We start from the raw sequence: 22,588 nt of genomic DNA on the forward strand, positions 1-22,588 counted from the left end.
GCACTCACTCCTGATCCTCTTTTGGGACACCCAGAGCACCTACATGGTGTGTCCATCACACCTCTCCAGCATGGGGCACTCTGCACATTTTTCAAGCACATTAATTGAATAATTAATCTGCTGGAGTTCGTTGTTGCTCTGGATCCTGGCTGCTCTAGGATATCTTGTTTGTTTGGAATTGCAGATACTTCTGAGGAATAAAGACATCGACCCAGCAGAACTGGATTTCCTGCTCAGATACCCAGCACAGCCCGGAGTCACGAGCCCTGTGGAGTTCCTGTCTGACCATGCCTGGGGAGGAATCAAGGTACCTGATCCATGGGAAATCAGCTCCTTTTATCTCCTCTAAAAACCCTTCAGAGGGTCCTTGTGTAATTTTGGTGAACAAAAGGTTATTTTGCCTTTGAGGGGCAACACAAAGAGGCCACAGACACGGAGAGTTCTGCAGGTCCAACACTGATTTTGAGATCTCTTCCTGTGCCCTCATGTGTGTCCCCAGGAAGATGGTTCTTCCCTCTGGGATTTAGGCTTCTCCCTGTTAGACAAGACTGAGAATACCCTCAGGGGTTTGTGGCTGTGGTTTGTAAAGGACATGGAGATGCCCCTGTGTTTGGGAATAATTGGGAATTTCTGCAGGGATGTGCTGGGGTTGGAGCTGTGACAGCTGCTAGACCTTCAGGGAAATTCTGCCAGGGAAACAGGCAGGTCTGGCACCTGCCACATGTTTGGAGAGAGAAGAGAGGAAAAGCACCCCCAAAAGATGAGAATTATCCCATACTTGCTCCTCTTTGTCAACAAATGTGAATTGTGCTGGGTTTCAACCTGAATTATCAGGGTGGGGTTTGTTTTCTGAAAAGGATCCAAATATTCTCCACCTTGGTCCTGTTCATTCCCACCTTGCTGCAGCTGGGGTTGTGTCTCCTGTCTGACTGTGGTGCTGGTCAGTCTCTGGCACCTGTGGTGACGTAAGAATGAATTTTATTTACAGCATGTTTTCTCTGTGGGGCTTGAGGACACGGCTTAGTGCTGGGTTCATGGTTGGAGGTGGTGACCTTGGAGGTCTTTTCCAAGGTCTTTTCAATCACTTTTATGATTCTTTGGGTCTGTGTGACTCCTGTCTTTCCCCAGGATGCCTGCAGGTGCTACATTCCCCAGACAAACACCTGCCGGGTTTGCAGTGAGTTTTCTTTGTGAGGTCACCCCTGCTGTGCTGCCAGTCCCCCTCCATGTGGCTGAAATGGCCTTTCCTGTCCCCTCTGTGGTTCCCTTCAAGATGAGCCCTTCCCACTCAGCCTCCTCTTCCTCACCGAGGAAGGTTTGTGGTTGAGGTGGAATCTGTGGTGCCCACAAATGCTGCTGTGCATGGGCAGGTTTCCAGGTGTGCTGCACACCTCAGGTGTCCTCAGCCTGCACCCCACGGCCCCAGGAACTGCACAAGAGTCACTGCCCGGTAATCTGCACCAATTTTATGAATTTCAGGACTTTCTGATAGTGAATTTTGCATTATCAGATACTGAATACCCTTCAGATTGTCTTTTGTGATGACTGTACTATTGATATTGCTATAAATAATATGGTTGGTGTCAACTTGTATTAGTGTTTGTGTTGATGTCTGATGGTTTATTAACCTCGGAGGTTTTGGCAATTCTAGTTACTTGACGCATGGGTTTAGTAAAATCATATTTTGTCACAGACTGCTATAATTAGGTTAATTAGTCATGGATTCTACACAGTTTATTAGCAGGCTAAAATCTCCTTTTTTATATCAAGAAGATTAAATGCTATAATAAATTGTTTCTTCAACAAAGCTTGAACAAAGTACACTTCAGATTTATATTTCAAATTCAAAGTGAAATTTAGCATTCTGCTGATTTTTCACAGAAACATTCTCCAGCCCAAAGGACTCCTTTTGCCAGGGGGTTCTGGCCAAGATAGTGCCAAAAGAAATCAATATTGATATTTGTGGCCCGTTCTGAGCCTCCCACTTTGGGCACATTAACTTCCAAGGAAACCTCATTAAATAGTGAGGGCTCTGGGCATGCAACTGGCCTTGTGTGACTTGACTTATTATTTATTGTTGGGGGTTGATTAATAATATATAGAGGCCAATAATCCTTTGCAGTTGCTTGGCTGTTTGCAGCTTGTGATGCTGGAGCATCTCGTCTAGGAAACACTCATTTATGATTTAGTTTTCCAGCTTCTTTCAAGTTCAGCACAGAGTTTCACAGAGCCTTTTGCTGTAACCTGTGGGAAGTTTGGTATTCACCCCTGGATGAAGAAAACCTGGCCAGGAGGAGATGGTTTGTAGGGAAAGGTAATAGCTTTAATTATATCTGCTGAGAGGTGTGGGAAAATAGGCACATTTCAGGCTCTTTGGTGCTTCTTTAAAGCTGAAACAGGAATTGAATTCAAGCTAAAGGCTGAGAAGAGCTGCTCTGAGCTTGGCTTGGCTCTGTTCATCAGTCAGATGTGTGGGAGGGAATGGCACCTGTGGAGGAGCTTTGCCTGGCTCTGGAGCAGGGGAGATGTTAGCAAAGGGCACAGTCATTGCCTCGGTGCCAGCCCTGCCTCTGGGTTACTGAGCGTTAGCTGAGAGCAGGAAGGGCACAGAGTTTTGTCATTTAATTAAAGCAGTGCCTTTGCTGAGTCCCTGACTTTGGTTCTCAGTGGAGTTGGTCATTTCAGTCCTAAGGCCTCTCATTTGCAGGGGCTTAGCAGTGATCCCTCGAGAAGGCAAAAGTGTTCTTTTGTTCCTGTAATGAGGTTTTCTGTCTCTTTTCAATTTCCTTTATTGCAGCCTGTTGTGCTGTTCTCCCCCTCTGTGTTCCCAGAGTCTGCCTTGAAAGTTTTTATTTCCGTTGGTACTTGTGGAAACATTTTCTGTGTCCATGCACAGCTGGCCATGTCTCCTGGCTTGGCTGGTGGTTTCCTCACCAGTGAACGTGTGGACACACCTTCGAGCACAGTGCTGCTGTGGCCACAGCCAGGTGCAAATGCCACTTGGGAGTTCTCACTGTATGATTGAGTGAACACAGAATCCATGCAGAGACTGTCCTCTGGAGGGTGAGTATTCTCTGAATTCATCTCTGAGTTGATGCTCTGTGGTCCTTTGGATCTTGTGTGAAGGCAGGCTGCCCTGTTGAGCTGTTCTTGGTCAAACAGCTCCTGCCATGGCTCTTTGAGCATGATGTTGAAGTGATATCATTTGGTTTTAAGGTTGCTTGGTCTTTCAGACTGTACCCAGAGTCAGCAGTAAGATGAGCCAGCAGTTGTTTGCTGCCCTGGCAGCACCTGACTGCACACAGTGAAACTCCCTGAGCTCCCAAACCAGAGCCACCTCCCCTCCCTGGGCAGCCCTGCAGGCTCCTGCCCTGGGTCATGCCCAGCTGTTTCCTGAGAGCAGCAGAGCTCACCCAAGCCAAAGCTGAGCCAGCAGGACACTTGCAAATTGTGTGGCTCACCCTGAGCTGTGCCTGGCCACCTTCTGGAGGCACAGAGTGAGGAGCAGATCAGCAGGGAGGGAGCAGCACCTTTCCTCACTCTGCTGGGCCCTGAGACCCACAGGCAGAAGCTCCTTCAGCCCACGTGTGACCCAGCCTTACTCTGCAGGTCTGGGTGTGGGTTTAGGCCTGAGTTTAGACCCTCTGCCCATCCTCACACAGGGCATGGTCCCACCTTCTGCCCACACCAGGCTGGTGTTCCAGGGGTGCAGCAGAGCCTGGGTGTGTCACAGACCACCCGAGTGTCCCCAGGGCCAGCTGGGCTCTTCTCCGGCTTCCCCACTGCTGATGGAGCCACTGGCTGTGCCCTCATGGTCTTCAAAACCAAAACTTTTTGGTTTTGGCCCAAACCAGGAGGTGAGGGCTGTTCTGATGTTGTTCCCTGGGACTCCAGGATGCCAGGTTCTCCCAGCTCCAGCTCCTCCACCTTACCCTGTGGCTCCCCGTGGGGCACGTGGCTGTCCCCGTGTCCGGCTGTTCCCAGGAGCCTGGGCTGGCTCCTGGGAGCTGGAAATGTGCATTTCCCCAGCCTGATTTCCTTTGTGATATTTCCTGCAGTGCCTCTTCAGTGCTGAATGCAGATGTGTCCCACGGGATAAGTGCAGCGAGTTAGTGCACAGCAGGAGTACACCTGGCCAGCCTGGATTACTTCTTATCCCAATCATCTCCCTCATCTTTTTCTGAAGAGGAAGAATTTTCATTATGTAGATATGAAAACGCCACTGAAAGGGCATTGTTTAATAAATGTGATGTTGAATAATGAGCTCTAAATACTGAATTCAGCTTTCGAGGAGGAGAACAGCCCTAGACAAAGTCGTATATTAACTCCATATTTATAATTTTGCAGAATGCAGATGATAAGATTGCGTATGTGGCTTATGAGATAAAATACCAAATCATATATTTTGCATTTAAGAAAAGTGGAATTTTTTTTGGACAAAAGAACAAAAATCTCACTTCCAGCTTTCACTTCTTGCACTTTTTAGATGAGGAAATTTTTTATTCTTCTCCAAGATTCATTGTGGCACAATCTGCTGCATACATTGTGCTCTCTGTGCATATGCAATGTCCTTTGATCAGGCTGGTCAGACAGGAAAGGCTCGCAGCTCACAGCTTCCCTCCTACATTCAGAATTATTATTATGCCAGAAAATCATAGTCTTAATTAAATATCTTCTATTAGCTCAGTTCTTCAGATGTACAGCCTTTTAGAGCATCTTTGATAGAAAACATTGATTGTGACACTTCAATGGCCATTTATCTGCTCTCATCTAGAAGTTTCCTAAGGACATTCTTCTGTCCTCTGTATCAAGTCTCAGAGAAATATTCCCAATGTCTCACAGAAATGCTACTTGAGAAGGTTTTACCTTTTTTTCCCCCCCTTTTCTTTTCTAACCTGCTGGCTAACGATCTGATGCTTATCTGAAATACGGCAGAGATTGTGATCGCATCAAATATTTAAGGACGCACTTTGTCGGTTTGATTGCAGAGTGGAAATTGAGTTTTCCTGGATGCTCTAAGCCTCTGTCTTTCCCTCTCAATCCTCCCTGACACAAAGCCTGCTGTCAGCTGAGCATTTGGAGTGTAAAAGCCTCTTTACCCTCTAAATGGGAAGAAAGGGAGGTAATGGCTTCATCCTGCCCTTGAGTCCCCAGGCTGGGGCAGAGGGGCTGGAAAACTGGGAAAGGCCCTGGGGGTGCTGGAGACAGAGGCTGGACATGAATCCAGGTGTGCCCAGGTGGGAAAGGAGCCAGTGGCACCTGGGCTGTGGCAGCAGGGCCAGGGCAGTGCCTGTCCCCTGCGCTGGCACTGCTGAGGCACCTCCAGTGCTGGGGACAGCTCTGGGACACTCAGGACAGGAAGGACACTGAGGGGCTGGAGCGTGTCCAGGGAAGGGAACGGAGCTGGGGAAGGGTCTGGAGCAGCTGAGGGAGCTGGGAAAAGGGCTCAGCCTGGAGAAAAGGAGGCTCAGGGGGAAATTCTGGCTCCTGCCAGGAGGGGACAGCCAGGGGGGAGCTCTGCTCCAGGGAACAGGAGGAGAGGAAACAGCCATGTGCATGTGGCATTTGAGGACCTGGTGATCTTAGAGGTCTTTTTAACCTAAACAATTCTCTGACTCAGTGCTGGAGGACCTGCTGGAGCTCCTCATTGTGTGACAGAGCCCTGTCCCTGTCTCCTTTCCCTGGCTGTGGTGGTTCACATGAGGAGCTGTGGAGATTGCAGACCCAGTGCTCAGCTTGACTCTGACTGCCAGTGACCTCTGGAACCCTGGGGGTAAAACCAGAGCTTTCTCTGGGTTGGGGAACATGAGATGGCCTTTTTTGGAAGCTCTCATGCCTGTGTTTGGTTTCCACAATGTGAGCACAGAGCATCAGTGGACCCCTGTACCCCAGAGGGAGCCTGGGGCTACCCTCTGCCCTTCACTCACCTGAAAACACAACTGTGAGAAGAGACTGAGGAGAGGGAAAGGGGAAGAGTTCTGTCTGAGGACCTCAAGACTGAGAGGCCAGGAAGGTCTGATCTCCAAGAGTGTCCTCTGGAAGGGAAAAAGCATTTGGCTCCCTTGTCAGTACAGAGAAGAAATATGCAGGAAATATTCACAGCAGGCAGTGGACCTTGAGAGCTTTCCAGCAGGGGACACCTGGAACAGGTGACTTCTTGCAGACAATGGGACATATTTTCTCTTTCAATTCTGCTGTGTGTTGGCCCGTCTGGGATTTATAACAACCAAATCCAGGAAAGTTTTGTGAAATCCACAAGTACCCCCTTTCAGCTGCCCTCGGGGACCCATGCCCAGCTTCTGGTTCTGGCTGTGTGTCCCTGATTGCTGAGAGGCATCCAAGAGTGAAGGGGAAAGATGGAAAGCAGGGCTTGGGAGAACAGCCTGACTTTGCAAGGCCCGTTCTCAAACCCACTTGAACAACCTTTTTAGAAAATGCAGAGAAAATGTCAACATGAACCCATCTGGGAAACATCTCAGGCAAAATGAGGAAAACATGGTGGGTGGCTGTAAGCCATGAGAATACAAAGACTGTGACTAAGTCTCATTTATGTTACTGCCCTTTCCCATCAAGTGGAGCTGGCTTTAAGTACGCACTGGTAGGAAGGAGATGAGTGCTGAAGCCATTGTTCCCCAATTTATGATTTTTCACTGGAAATTTTCTGAGGAAAGGTGCTGAGATCCGATCCGTCGCTCATCAGACTGATTGTGGTGTCCACCCTGCATGTTGTGATGGCCTGGACCCTGCAGACAAACAGGGTGGGTTTGTACAGTGATGTGGTGAGGCTCTGCACACCTTCTGTCCCCATTAAAATGTGGAAGCAGCAAGGAGGAGTTCAAAGGGAGACAGGGGCATACAGTGCCTGGAGCTTGTCAGTCAGCTTTTATGAAAGAAATAAGGAGGGTTAAAATAACATTTTTGTGTTGAAAGTTGATTGAAGCTTGGCAAACCCCATCAAATCTTTATTTTCACCTTGGTAGAGATTTTTCTTATGAGTTAAATTATTCAGGTAGGGCGGTTAAACAGAAAATAACACCTTCAGTGTATGAATAATACAACCCAAAAGCTAGGATGGGAGAGATTGTAAATAATCCATCATCTGCTACATTAATTCCTCTAGTTAACAGTAGTATTTAAATGGAGCAATTCATCTGCCTGTATGTCTTTTTCCTGAGTGATCCAATCTATCAATTGAAGCCAGGTGCAGCTCTGGCTTTGCCATTCTTCCAGGAGCTGTCATTTTCCAGCTGGGGGGATGCTGGTTTTCCTAAAGACTCCTGGGCCAGCTGCAGAAAATGAAAGAAAGGAGTTATGAATGTTAGCTGAAATGTGCCCATGGACAGTGTAAGACCTTTACAAAGTGCTTGGGGGATCACAGAATTGTGGAGCTGTTGAGGTTGGAAAAGATCTTCAAGATCCTGGAGTCCAACCTTCTCCTGAATCCCACCATGGTCACCAAACCCCACCACAAAATTCACCCACGAGCCACTCCAAACCCCTCAAGCCCATCAGGGACCTCTGTGGGTCTCTGCTTAAAAACTGTGTAACTCAATTCATAAATTCCACAGCTCCTTAATTCTGCAAGTGCAATCGTGACTAATCACCAGGATTTAATCATCTCACCAATTATTAAAACTGGAAGAATATTAAATATAATTTCTTTCCACTGTTGTCAGGTTGTGTGATTTTTATAGAGACATGTTTGATGTTCAGTGTGTTCCCTACAGAATGTAATTTTTTAAAGCAGAGGCACAAGTTTTTTAAAAGAAAAGCAAGATATATTAGTAAAAACTGAAAGTAAAAAGCAGATATAACCAGAAGCCTCAAATGGCAGTGATAGCTTTTATGAAAACCCTCAATTTCCTTTATTTTGATTTCCTTCTGTCTTTTAAAATGCAGTCCCATGGCTGCTGGGGAGGTGGTTGCAGACTGGGTGTTAGGAGTGTTCTGGCAGCTCTGCCTTTACTGGCTCTGTTTTATTTTCCCCCTGTTTGTGTCAGTACAGCTCACAGCAATGAGGTAATTTTTGTCCTGCCTTGCCCCAGAGCTGTGCTCTATCCAGGTGGCTCTGAGGAGGGCTGTTTTAATTATGGAAATATTTCAAAATGCAAAACAATCTTGTTTTTTAAAGAATAATTCCTTTCAGAACTGAGGGGAAGACAACATGGGGCTAACATAAGTGTTTGGGTTTTTTAAGGTTTTATAACATCTTATGAAGCAACACCTAAACTTGAGGCCAGTTTGAGCAGATGGCTTCCTTAGAACAGTTGCCTTTAGTGATCAGAGCAAGTGTTCCCTCTAATAAATGTGCAGAACTTGTTGTGCTGTGTCTGGAAGCAGGAGATTCCTCGTGTGCAGCAGCAGTGACAGCTGCCCTGTGGAGCTGTTCTCTTCTCCACGGACTCCTCTGGATTCTCAGGGTTTCCTCTCCTCCGTGGGTGCCCTCCCTGTCCCCCCAGACGTTGTCTGTGATTGATGCTTTGTGTGAAGAGACATGAATCTTCACTCCATATTTCAGAAGGCTGATTTATTATATTATGATATATATTATATTAAAATGATATACTAAAACTATACTAAAAGAATAGAAAGGATCCATCAGAAGGCTGGAAAGAACAGGAATGGAATGATAACAAAGGCTTGTGACTCCCAGAGAGTCCAAGCCAGCTGATTGTGATTGGCCATTAATTAGAAACAACCAACATGCACCAATCCCAGATGCACCTGTTGGTAAACAATGTCCAGAGCACATTTCACGGCCATCAGACAGTTATTGTTTACATTTCTTTTCTGAGGCTTCTCAGCTAGAATAGGAGAAAAATCCTAGCAAAGGATTTTTCATAAAATATCATGGCTACAGCTGTCCCCACAAAGTTCCCTTGGCTGTGTGAGGAGAACACTCCCAGGCTCTGTGGTGGCATCCAGGATTCCTGTCCTACAGCCTGATCCTTGCTGTGTTTCCTGCAGCTGTGGGAGCCTGGGAGAGCTCTGCAGCTGGGGATGTGTGAACCCCAGCGAGCTGCTGGGCTCCAGCTCCACAGAAACGCTGCTTCCCACTGAGACCAGGGGTGCCAGAGAAAGCTGGAGTGATAAAGGAACTTGTCTGTGACTCACTGAATGAAAAACCACTTTCTCTCAGAAGATGGTGGATCCTCTCCCTCACACGGTGTGAAGAGCCCTGTTTTGCTAGAAAAGTCTCATTTTGAGATATAAACTCAAGCCCCTCCTGTTTCCAGCCACCAGAGGTGATCACAGTGTGGGCTGCAAAGACAAGAGCTCAGGTCCTCCAGCCCTTTGGATCATTTTCTATTTTGACCAATATTTTTTGTCTCCCTCAATTTCCATGACAACTCTAAGTGACAGAAATACTTTTCATTGTGTGGACAGAAATAGATAACCCTGCACAGGTTGATGTGCAGTTCCCATCTGCTGCCCCAAAGAACCACTCCTGCCTGGGAACAGGGATCCTTTGGTGTTGGGCTAAGTCTCCTGGAAAAATTCACAACAAGGGTATTGAAAAGCAATTAATATTCACAGAAAGATTACTGATCGAGAGACCTTTCACTCCACTGGCTTTTAAATGGTAGCATCCCCCATTAATACCATCACTCCTTATAAATGCTATTAACATTGTTGACTAATGACAATTTTAGCGTTTATTTATATAATACAGAGGTTTTGTTTGCAATTAGAGCTTTCATGATTCTGCAATGTGTTGTTCAGGGAGAGAGGGAGACCATCATTCCTGCTTACATGTCTGTCATTTAGTCAGAAAAAAGCAATTTTTCAGAGTCTCCCTTGTTAACACCAGCCAAGAGACTTCTCGAAGCAGCAGCAGCCAAAGTTCTGAAGTGATATTTTAAGTAAATCACGTCAAAAGTCAACAGTGAGAAGATGTTTTGTATAAGCACTTGCACTGAGAATTCCCCGAATTCAACATTTGCCATTGTGTTTCACTCAGCCATGAGAGGTGCACTGAATATATTTACTGCTGCAAGGCCCAGGGCTTGGCAGGTCAGAATGTGGCATCATTCCTGGGAACATCAGTTTCTCATGTTCAGTGCTCTGCTTTCTGGTTTTTCACAGAAATCAGGATAGGGTGCTGAATTTGGAGCAAGTCCTTCTGTCGCTGACATTTCTCCTTGTTAGTGCAAATCCACACATGGAAACAACAGCTGTTGGATCACTCCTGTGCTCACAGTCTCTATGGAACTCTCTGGATCCCTGGGAGTTTGGCATCGGGATGATGCCTGGAGAGGCTCCTGGAACAGAGGCTGGACAGAGTTAAAGGAATAAAGCAGGGATTTATTAAAAGACCTCAAAAGATCCACCTTGGGCAGTGCAAGAGCCCAGCCAGGGCTGCACCCAAGATGGACCCAGCATGGACTCAGAGTCACGAGTTTTCACACTTTTATCAGTTTGGGTCCATTCCCACCTTGGGTTCACTGTCCAATTGCAGCTCCAGGGGATGCAGTCCCACCCTCCCAGGCTGCTCTCCTCCATCCCCTGTTGTTTGCACTTTTTGTGTCTTGGTTCTGGGGCTGGAAAAGGATTGTTCTGTGTGATTGAGCTGTGAGGAGAACTTGCTGGCACTTTACATGGAATTCAGAATTCTATCCCAATGCAGTGCAGAGTCTGGAAAACATGAAAGCTCCAAACAGGGTGGAGAATTCTTCCCTTTTTGGGTAATGAATGGGGAGGGCTGGTTGATGCCAAAATATTTCATCCTTCCCTGGGCTGAACCTTCCAAGGAGAATGGACAAAATCTGGTCCTGATGGGTTTCTGGCTGTGGCTGCCAGGTTCCAGCTCCCTGGTGGAGCAAAACACAAAGAGTCAGCAGAGTTAGAAAAATGGTCCAGAAGCACACAGGATTGTCCTTCCTGCCCTTCCTTGAATTTTTCCAGGCTCTCTCATCCATGGAGGAATTCAGAAACCTGGATCGGGACATTGAAGGGTCTGCGAAACGGTGGAAGAAATTTGTTGAGTCTGAGTGTCCTGAGAAGGAGAGGTTCCCCCAGGACTGGAAGAACAAGTCAGCCCTGCAGCGCCTGTGCATCCTGCGCGCCCTGCGGCCCGACCGCGTGCCCTGCGCCGTCAGGTGGGGCTGGGGCAGCGCTGGGCTGGGCTGGATGGGCAGCAGCGGGAGTTCAGGGATGTGCTGGCATTTGGGAATGTCAGAACGTTTTTAGGGTGTGAGTTCTGCAGCGTGGTTTCCTATCAGGGGTCTTGGATGGACCCAGTGGGGGTGGGAGGCAGCAGCACAGGGTGCCCGGAGCAGCTGTGGTGCCCCTGGATCCCATTATATATTATTATTATATTTATATTATTATTATAAATAAACTATATTTATAATTATATTTCTTATTATAGATAATAATAATTATCTAAAACTATAATTATATATAATAATTATATATAAACAATTATATACATGTTTATATATTTTATATATAATAATTATATATAAAATATATAAACATTATTATAATACATTAAAACTATACTAAAACAATAGAGATAAAAGGATTCATCAGAAGGCTAGAAAAAACAGGAATGGAATGCATAAAAAAAATCTTGTGACTGCTCACAGCCTCGACACAGGTGGCTGTGATTGGTCATCAAGTGAAAGCAATCCACATGGACTAATCTAAGATGCACCTGTTGGTCAACCATCTCCAGAGCACATTCCACAGCCATCAGACAGTTATTGTTTACATTTCTTTCCTGAGGATTCTCAGCTAGAATAGGAGAAAAATCCTAGTGAAGCATTTTTCATAAAACATCATGGTGGCACAAGGCCAGGCTGGACATTGGGACTGGGAGCAGCCTGGGACAGTGGGAGGTGTCCCTGCCCATGGGATGATCTTTAAGATCTCTTCCCGCCCAAGCCATTGTGTGATTCATTGATCTCTGAACCCTGCAAGGCAATCAACACATGGCATTTAAGTGGAATTTCTTGCTTAGTGGGATCCAAGCTCCCTGTCACCACCAGGGATGGAGCAGAGAAACCAGGGTGAGGGGAAGACCAGCCAAGTCAGAAATGAGCATCACCACACAGGTGTTACACATCTGCTGCAGTCTGAGCTCAGCAACATCCATTTTAGTTACTAGATCAGTTTGGGCTTCTTAGACACCAGAATAGGAGTAGAAGTAAAGAAAAGTCTTATAGAGGTTTTCTCTCTTTTTTTTTTTTTTTCCCTGTAAAATGCAAAATTTATGTGCTGCTGGTTCTGAAAGTTGTAGTGGTAAATTATGTAGTGAAGGTAACTGGGCAAGGCTAAACCTCCCGAAATTATGCAAAAGCAACCTCCTTGTTCCAGGACAAGCTAAAGGTCTTTCACTCCATGAGGACTTGGTTTTCCCTTCTCTGGCCAAGGTTTTGGCATTTCTGGGATGTCTCTCATGCTCCTGTTTCTCCAGTAGTTTATATTCCTGCACCACCTGATGTGCACACAGCAGGGTGTTTTACTCAGTGTATGAGCTACATCTGTTTGTGCTTCAAGGTTCACAGAGAAACACAGACAAGCCTGAGTGAATCTCCCTCTGGTCACTGGTACTATTTTTTTATTACAACAAATATTACAGTTTATCATAATACTAATACTAATCCAGCTCTTTTCATTTCTTACTTTTATGGCTGGATTCTCCATGTGTCTCTCAGCTGAAAATATTGGTTTTCCTGTTGTTGCTTAGCGTGAGTAAAATAAGCTCTTGGAATTTTAGGTGCATTTATGCAACTATAATTAATTTCTTTCTTACTCACATGGCTCAGAAATAACAGGAACATCAAATTTCAGCCCCTTTTTTGTCTCTCTTTTATGAAAAGGGAATCCAAGTTCAAAAGCTTGGCTGGATATTTTTAGGGTGTGGGTACATCCAGCTTTTCTGTTTGCACAGGAGTATTTAAATGGATTTTTGTATTGTTTTGTTTTGTTTCTTATCTCGAAGTGCAAACAGTAACAGTTCACTGAACCTTCCCCAGGACTTTGGGGGCTTTTCTTGAAATACAACTCAGTTATCAATATCTCAGTGTGCCAACATGAAACACCTCACTGGTGACCATGGACATCATGACCAGTCCTCTCTGGGGGCCTTGACCAGTCCATGGCTGCATTTTAGGAATAATATAATATGTTATATATCAAATATATACATAATAAATATAGAAATATATAATATTTTTGGAGTAATATCCCAGCCATAGGTGGCATGGGGGATTTTAGGTACCCTGGAATATCCCAACCTCATTTCCAGCTGCTGTTCAGAAAGATCTAAGCCACTTTGTGTCCCACTCATGTGTCCCTGCTCTGTGATGATGGTGTAGAATTTCTTTGGGATTTAAGATGATCCAAGCCTGTACAGGCCCTGGGAAGCGGGGGGCTCCAGCCACTCTTCCTAGCAGATCCCTGGGGATGTTTGCCCAGTCTGGTTCATTCCCTAGGCCTGAGGAGCATCAGGAGAAGCCCCTGACTCACTCCTTAGAGCTTCAGGGCCGGCAGTGCACCAACTGTAATTTCCTGAGAAAGGATTATCCCCTGTAAGTCTCTTTTCCCCTTCAATCTTATTGAAGAACATCAGCAAAATGCTTCTTGTAGCACCTTGTGTTTCTGAGTCCCCAAGGCACTGTTTCAGAGCTGAGATGTGACATCACAAGAGTGTTGTGACCTTAAATCTGATGGACTTGGTGAAATTTTGTGACCTGAGCCTTTCCAGCAGCAATTTACCAAATCTTGACCCTGAACAGAAAAATCTTCTTAAAGGAGAGGTACCAATAATGTGGAAGGTTTTTTTTTTAATGCAATCCTTCAGGCATTTCTATTCCAGCTGCCTTTCACCAGTCCTTGAAGGAGGTTCTCAGCTCTCTTAGAAATAATTTGGCTGCCTTCAAAAGGCCTGAGTAATCCATCTGAGCTGCAGCAGCATTCCTGGGGTTTGAATATAACATTGCTACCTCTGAATCAGTGTTCAGTGTCTCTCTTTCTGTAAAGCACTGATGTCAGGAGCTCACCCTGGGGGAATCCAGCCAGAACATTCTCCACGCACCATGCCCTGTTCCAGCAGCTGCTGTGGAGCTGAGGAAGCTGTGAGCTTTCCCTGTTCACTCCTTTGTATTTTTCCTTGTCACTCTCATGCTAAGGCTCCACGCTCCAGACATTCTTAGAGCTCTTCCCTTTCAGCTTTGCAGATCAAAGCAATTGTGTAAATCATCTGGACTTTGTGTGGATCGCTGCTTCCTCTGCACGGCTGCTTGGGTTGCAGAACACGTGGCAGGTTCTTGTGTCTTAACTCATTTCTTTCCTCCTGAGGTTCCTGAGTCAGAATCGAGCCAGTGCTTGTGTTGTGCTTCTGAATGCAGCTCCCACTGCTCTCCCTTCCTGCTTCCCTCTGTTTGTCAGGAGCTGCTGTCTCCTGTGGCATCCCAGCCCTGTAGAGCGCCAGGCATTGCTGCTGAGGGCAGCCCTGCAAGCCCAGACCACAGATCCTCTCCACAACTATTTCCTGCTCATTTTCCTAATTTCAGTTTCTAAATCATTTGAAGGATCAAAAGTATGAGGAGAGGCTGAGGGAGCTGGGAAGGGGCTCAGCCTGGAGCAAAGGAGGCTCAGGGGGAAATTCTGGCTCTGCACAGCTCCTGCCAGGAGGGGACAGCCCGGGGGGAGTCAGGCTCTGCTCCAGGGAACAGGGACAGGAGCAGAGAAAACAGCCCCAAGTTGCACTAGGAGAGGTTTAGATTGAATATTAGGGGAAAACTTTTCCAGTTGAAGGGTTATCAAACCCTGGCACCAGCCCTGGAAGTGCTCAAAAGACCTGTGGGTGGGACACTTGAGGCCACAGTTAATGGTGAACACGGTGGTGCTTGACAATGCTCACACCTGATAACCCTGGGACTCTTCTCGAACATTAACAATTCTGGGATCCCATCATAATTAATTGATTATTTGCAGAGAAATCTGCATTTCCTGAACAAAGTGGCAAAAGTTTTTTTTTTTTTCTCCCTGGCAGAGATTTTGTCGAAGAAAAGCTGGGCAGCAAATACGTGGTGGGGAGATCCCTGGATTTTGCAACGACCTTTGAGGAATCAGGGCCTGCCACCCCGATGTTTTTTATCCTGTCCCCAGGAGTGGACCCACTGAAGGATGTGGAGAAGCATGGTAAGGCAATCCTGTCCCCAGGCACACCACAGCATTGCTATTTATCTGCTGCATTATTATCTTAGCACGACATGCCTGTTTTGTTTGGGCTTTTTTCCCCTCATCTCTTTGTAGATAATGAAGTAATTTGTTAAAAATAGATAATTGTGTGAGGATGCGATGGGATTTTGCTTTGGTTTTATTGTTTTCCTTAAAGTTTTCTGGATTTTCATCTGAAGTTTTAATTTAAACTTGTCTCTTTCCTGCGCTGCCTGGATTCACATTGCTCACAGTGCAGGGATCTCCGAGCTGGGTTTGTGCACAACCTGTAATTTACGTCAGAGATGTCTCACACGCTCTCAGATGCTCGTTGCCAAGAAAGGTTGAACCAGAGGACCCTTGAGGTCCCTTCCAACGTGCTATTCTATGATTTTATGATCGCTAAAAATAAGCAGCAGCTCCCTGTAACAGATTGCTGCTTTATGGCAAAGTTTCCAGGTTTCCTGCCATCCCTCCTGAGCTGATCTCCATGTGGATGGTCAGCTGTGGAGCTGTCAGCTGGCTCCAAAGGCAAAGGGCCTTCTGTGAGATGCCTTCCTGGAGAGGGCACTGCTGCCCCTGTGCCCCAGTGGCTGCAGTCACTCTGTGCTCCAAAGCTGCCCTTGTGTGGAATTTACTCTGGGTCTTGGCTCCACTTTGGAAAAATTCTCATTTTCAGCCTGAACCTCCCTCTGGAGCAGAGGAGTCTGATGCCTTTGGGGTTGGACAGCACAAAACATCATCCAGGCTGGCACAATGACTTGTGCATTCTTTTTCCTCTCCACAATGCACCCAAAATAATGTTTGAGTGAGCCTTTACCAACGTTGCCAGGAGCAGCTGTCAGAGCCGTTGAACTTTGCTCATTCTGGGGAATTCTTGGGCTTAGCTTTGCATTTCAGGCTCTTTCTGTCCCCAAACCAGGTGTCATTACTGGAAATTAAAGGAACACCCCCCAAAAAGCTCTTGTGATTTCCCTGGCTTCCCTCTGGAGCCACCTTGGTGATCCTGTCTCTCTCTCTCCTTGTAATTTCCTTGTATGGGAAATGAAGCAATAAAATCAAACCATGAGTGGTTTAATTGGAATTGTAAAGATGAGCATAGCTGAGCACCTGGGGTTAGCCAGCCAGAAAAGTTACAGCAAGAAAAGCCAAAAAACGAGAAGTAATGAAATAAAATCACTGCCACAGAGCAGCTGCACTGGCCTTCCAGCTGCCTCACTGGGGTTTTGCTTGTTATTAATATTTCTCTGTCCTTCATTAGGTGTTATTAAAGTGCAGGATAATTCCTGTGAATGGAAGTCAGCTTCTTGCAGATGCTGCCCACCCCTGGAGCCTTTCCTTGGCATCTCAGGGAGGGCCCTGCAGCAAACAGGGGTGGAAGGCCTTTGTGCCCTCCCTGAGTGCCCATCCCCTCCCTCCTGCAGCCAGCAGGGAGGGAGCAGGGCTGGCACTGCCAGGGCAGGCTCACCGATACCCCTCTGCACTGGAAATCACAACTGATATTCATTTATTACTCATCCCCTGGCGTGGGGTGGTGCCCTGGCTCTGTGGTTTGCCCCATCCCTTCTCCAGGCAGTGGATCATGAAGGCAGGGGAGCAAATCAGCAGTTTTCAAAGCTGGCAGCAGCCAGAGATGGTGGGAAAGAGAACGGAGAAAGAGAAGTGGGAACTCTGGAATGTGTGGGGAGCTGTATCCCAGGGGAAGCTGTGCTGAGGCTCAGCAGAGAGCTGGAGTTTGGAGTTTGTTCTCCTCGTGGCCATCTGTTCTCAGTCTCGTACCACGAGATGGTTCCTAAGCCTTGCAAGACAAATCTTTTCCTTGTTTCTCTCTAAAACCTGCCTGCTTTTGGCAGGAATTGGGAATTCAGGGCGTACCATCTGCAGGAAGGCAAACCTGCATGCAGAGATAAGTGTGGGCAATCCCCAGGGATCAGCTGTGGGGATGAGTCCTGACTCCCTGGCTGAGCCAAACCCATCCTGGGGATGTTTGTGGGGCTGCTCCCTCCTGCAGCACAATTTGGGTTTTTCTTCTGAGGTGCACACAGCAGGGAGAGCTGGCTGTGCTGTGAGAGGAGCAGCAGTGTGCTCTGTCTGTGGGGGACAGACTCAAAACCTGGCCAGGAGATTTGCAGCCATGAGCATGCAGAAATGATCTGAGCCACTGGGATGCTGCAGAGGGAGCAGGGGAGGCTGAAGGATCATCAGAGAGCAGTGAAGGGACAGGAAGAGCTGCCATCCTCCCTCCAGAGCAGGGCTGTGGGGTTTGGGGTTTGCCTTCAAGATCCTCTGCCTGGAGAGAGGATGGGGCAAACCACAGAGCCAGGACACCACCCCAAGCCAGGGGATGAACATAAATGAATGTCAGTTGTGATTTCCTCTTCCCAGCACTGCAGAGTGAGCCTGCCCTGGAAGGACACTGGGATCTGTCTGGGTGGCTCCCAAACCACCCCTTCCCATGGGCTTTGCTGAGAAACCTGGAGGGTTTCTCTCTGCTTTCCAACCCCAGACACCTGGGAGGCCTTGCTTGAAGAAGCTCCTAGGGATTCTATTTCATTCCAGCTGCCCTCTCCAAGCCCAGCTGCTGCACCAGCCTGCATTGCAGGGGCTTCTCCCCACCCAGTGTGGGTGTTCAAAGCCTGGTTAATCAGCAGGAAAAAGATTTTAATTTCTTATCACTGTAAAATGTGTTTTTACACCGAGTTGCAGGGGAATAATGTTCTTTAAACAAGAAGCACTTTATAATAAGGTACCTTTGTGGGGATGCTGCACTGTAATTAAAAGAGTTTGGGGGAAGCTGCTGCTGTGTGAGCACTTGGGCAAGGAGTGGGTGAGAGCCAAGAGAAGTGATATCAGGAGTGTGACAGCTCATGTGTGAGGGTTTGGTACCTGAACTCACCCCTTGTTCCCTCCCAGGGAAGAAGCTGGGCTACACCTTCAACCACAGGAACCTCCACAACATTTCCCTTGGACAAGGCCAGGAGCTGGTGGCTGAACAGGCTCTGGATGTGGCTGCAAAGGAGGGTCACTGGGTCATCCTTCAGGTACGGGGTCATGGGGGCCAGTCCTGCCCCTCTCCCAGCTTGGTGTCCCCTCTGCTTGGGACACATGTGTCACTGTGCGTCCCAAGCAGCCACCTCTCCCTGGGATCAGGCTCTGGCAGGTTGGGTTTCTCCTCCTGGAGCTGTTGGTGGGGTGTGCACATGCAGGAATATGTTCCACACTTCTCTGTGCCTTTGTTTGCTCCGTGGCTGAAGGAAGAGCTCTGTTCTGAGAGCCCCTGGACTCTCCTCTGCCCCTGCACCTCAGAGAGCACAGAGGGAGCTCTGCAGTGGGGCTGGCTCCCTGTGTGGTTTTTGAATAGAGAGAGACATCATTCTGTCTCCCAGGATTTTTCCTGGGGAAGGCAGTGAGAAGCACAGAGGGAGAAGAGAAGAACAGTTCTTATCTCTACTTGCTGCTCCTGTTGTTTTGCACACGTGGAATGCGTTATGGAGATGGTTTAATGAGAGGGGTTTGTTAATTGGACACCAGTGAGGGTTGCTTGGATCGATTGGCCAATTGTGTAATGAATTTTGGGGACAGTCACAGGTTTTTCTTTAGTATAGTTATAATATAGGGTTAGTGTACTATAGTACAGCTTGATAAAGCTATATCCTTTGTTCAGCCTCCTGAATCGTGGGGCCAGAGCTCATTATTCCCTACCTTGGGGATGCCCTGCATCAATACCCCTGAGCATCCCAAACCAGGAAAAGGCTGCCAGCTCTCATCACAGCCCCACAAAATGCCTCAGAGCCTCTGGGGTGTGGAGGGAGCTCTGCCTCTGTCAAGTGCTCTCTGGAGCGCTCATTTAGGGAGGGTTTGGGTTTGCTGATGTGCACTCGGTGATGTCAGCTCTCATTACAGCTTTTGGGAACCCCTCTGATTTCCTTGATGTGGATTATATAAACTTTCATTATCACTGAATTGTTTGCATAAAATTAGATTAAGACAAAGCTCTGAGCCGTGATCTAAGCCTGCAGGCCTGGTTATGAATTGAAATTAAATAGCTCTGATATTTTGATCTTAATTTTTGCTTTTTTTTTTTTGCAAGCTCCCTCTGAGGTAAACAATGCTGAGCTTCTCTAGAGCTTTTAATATACACAGGGCTGCAATCCTGGCATCTGCCTTTGAGGTGGTGCAGATGGAAATACGCAGCTTTTTGAGCCGTTCAGTAATGCAGAGTGAAAAGTTATTTTGTTATTTTCTACAGTGCTGGTGTGCTGCTGTAAAGGATCTGTCAGCAGTGCCAGGCTCCATGTGCACTAACAGACAAGCACTGGGGGCCTGAAGGGTATTTATTACATCCATTTCCAGCTTCTCTGGTGGTCAGAGCAATCAGTAAGAGGTGAGGCAGACACTGAAGGCTAAATCAGAAGAAATCCTCCCTGGCAGGGTGGGCAGGCTCTGGCACAGATGCCCAGAGCAGCTGGGGCTGCCCCTGGATCCCTGGCAGTGCCCAAGGCCAGGCTGGAGCAGCCTGGGACAGTGGAAGGTGTCCCTGGGACAGTGGGAGGTGTCCCTGCCATGGAGGGGTGGGATGGGATGATTGGGTCCTGCCATCAGTCAGGGCTGGATCAGAGCAATATTTGCCATTTGGTTTATCTAGCAAGATCTTTCCTGAGAGGCTTCGGTGACAAATGCCTCACAAACAGCTCCAGGAGTGTTTGTACAAGATCTGGAATGACACAGATGACTCAATTTACGAAAGTGTCACAGGATTTTGTGGATCATTGCATTAATAACAAAAGAGAGGCCAGAGCAGATCTCAGGGTAATTTTACCCAGATTAATTAAACTCATTATTTGAAGGCTGTATCCCACCCACAGCACAGCTATACCCAAGCTTCCCATTTGTTTTTGAGCAGACAAAAAGCAACTGTTAGCTTTGCTTCTGTATTTTGCCATCCCCTGACCAGCAGCTCAGCTCACGTGGAGCAGAGCTTCTCACACACACGTTCTCCAGGACAAACACTTGAGGGCTCATCTGGGTGGCTTTTTCACGTGTGGCTCATCCCTGGTCCTTGATTGGGACCAGACATAATGAGAGTCACGTGCTTGGAGCATTAAGGAGTCAGGGAATGAGGTTTGGGAGGCAGGTGGGAGGTTTTTGTTGGATGACAGGAGCAGGATCACTGCTGTGCTGGGAAGGGCCACTTCCTCTCAGTCCTGTTGCCTTCTGGCACCACAGGAGGCAAAATAAAGACAAAAACACTCTGGGAAAAGTTCCTCAGCTCACTCTGAAAATGGAGATTTTCCTGAATGACTCATTTCATGACAGAGAACAGCAGAAAGCCACTCAATCCTTCATTTCACGGGAAGACAATCCCCCTCACCCTGGCAGAGCCTGGCCAGCAGCTCCCTGTCCCTTCAGCACCAGTGTTGTTCCTGTGTGGTGGCTTCAGCTTTGCTGAGCTCTGGTACAGGGTGGTGACAGATGAGTGAAGCCCATAGCCAAAATTATTCCCTACAAATACAAATGGTCCAACTGCAGAACAGGAGCCCCTGAGGCAAAAGTGCAGCTCTTTAAGGGAGCCTTTTTTACCTGGGGGCTGCAGAACAGCCCAGCTCAAGCCCAGCAGCTGCTCTGTTCCTGTCATTGGTGCTGAAGGGCTGAGCTTGATCTCTGAGCTCCACAAAACCCCATTTACAGCAGGTCCAGCCTCTGGGTCTCCTTAGCAACACTTCAGAGGTTTGGAGGGCTTTGAAGCCAGGGGTGGCATTGCACTGGGGAGTGCAGGCAGAGCTCGCTGCCAGCTCCTCGTGGGGGGCAGGAGCAGCTGGGCCCACAGCTGGAGATGCTCTGTGCAGTGCTGGGATTGTCCAGCATGGAGAAGAGATGATTCCATCACCCTGGATGGTGGGGAGTAAAGACCAGACTCTCCCAGTAGTGTCTGGGGATGGGCACAACCTGAAATTCAGGGAATTCCATTCAAATGTAAATGCCATCTTTTTTTTTCCCATGTGAATGACCAAAGAGTGGATGGAGGTGCCTGTAGAGATCGTGGTGTTTTCATCCTTGGACACATCCAAAAGCACCTGGGCCTGTTCCTGGGCCACTGCACTGCCTGACCCTGCTTTGAGCAGGGACTGGGGGATGCCAGAGGTGTCTCCAGCCCCAGTGACTCTGTGATCTCTGCCTTCCCATGCCCAGCTATCCATGGATCTGGTTTCTGTGCTGCCTGCAGTGTCCCTTGTGCAGGCAGGAAGGAGCTTTGCACCAGCTGTGTCTGCTCTGTCTCCCTCTCAGAAGCCTTTTGCTGACCCAGTGGCCATCACAGTCACCAAATGGGGTTGATCAGCGTAACGGCAAAGACACAGAGAAATTTGTTTGTGTTTGTTCAGATGCATGTTTGAATGCTCTGATGCAGGGAAGAGCTCAGACATTAGATATTCCCAATTTAATTGTAGTCTTCACCCATTAGCCAAAATGTCACTTCCTTCTCTTTGTGATCAAGTTAATTTAATTCTTGAGCATCTTTCTATTTTCCTAGATTGCTGCTTCACTGAGTCAGGTTCATGGATTAAATTGAATAACAGTGAGCTCCTGGAGCAAAACTGTGTGAGATTCATCACTGTATCAGAAATCACAGAATGCCAGGATGGCTTGGAAGGACCTCTGGGGATCATCTGGCCCAGCCCCTCTGCTCCAGCAGGGTCACCTGGAGCACAGGTCCAGAGGAGGCTCCAGGATGAGCAGAGGGATGGGGCAGCTCTGCTGGCAGGAAAGGCTGAGAGAATTGGGGTTGTTCAGCCTGAGGAGTGCTCTGAAGTGAACTGACTGTGGCCTGAAGGGGCTCTGAGAGAGCTGGAGTGAGATTTTGGACAAGGGACGGAGGGACAGGACACAGGGAATGGCTTCCCACTGACAGAGAGTGGGTTTAGATGGGATCTTGGGAAGGAATTGTTCCCTGGGAGGGTGGGGAGGCCCTGGCACAGGCTGCCCCTGGATCCCTGGCAGTGCCAAGGCCAGGCTGGGCACTGGGGCTGGAGCACCTGGGACAGTGGGAGGTGTCCCTGCCCATGACAAGGAGTTGGAATTGGATGAGCTTTCAGGTCCCTTCCAACCCAAACCTTTCCACAGTTCTGTGATTCTGACACCACATCCCAGGCCAGGCTGGTGACATCTCCTGCCCATGCCATGCCCTGGGCACAGCAGTGCCCTTCCCTGTCCCTTGGGGTCCCCCAGCACCATGCAGTGAGCAGGGGCAGTGCTGGGCTGGCTCTGGCTGCGCAGCCTGGCTGGCACAGGGATGGAACATCAGGGAATGTTTTCCGAAAGATCTCCAGAGAGCGAGGCTTTGTGCAAACACCAGTTCTCCTTGTTGCAGGAGTGATTTGTGAGGAGGGCTGAAGGAGAGGGGCACTTTCAGGCAGGGCAG

At 47.9% G+C, this 22,588-nt stretch overlaps 1 protein-coding gene across 1 annotated transcript in view; it reads left to right on the top strand.

Annotated features, from left to right (window-relative positions):
• DNAH9 (dynein axonemal heavy chain 9) overlaps positions 1–22,588 on the top strand; it is a 141,846-nt gene that overhangs the window by 93,646 nt on the left and 25,612 nt on the right. The window contains 4 exon segments of the mRNA XM_041465912.1: positions 185–307; positions 10,906–11,099; positions 15,005–15,153; positions 18,085–18,212. Coding sequence (XP_041321846.1) covers positions 185–307; positions 10,906–11,099; positions 15,005–15,153; positions 18,085–18,212 — 594 coding nt within the window.

The sequence above is a fragment of the Pyrgilauda ruficollis genome, unplaced genomic scaffold, assembly GCF_017590135.1.
Source record: "Pyrgilauda ruficollis isolate IOZ18807 unplaced genomic scaffold, ASM1759013v1 scaffold194, whole genome shotgun sequence".
Taxonomy (NCBI): Eukaryota; Metazoa; Chordata; class Aves; order Passeriformes; family Passeridae; genus Pyrgilauda; species Pyrgilauda ruficollis.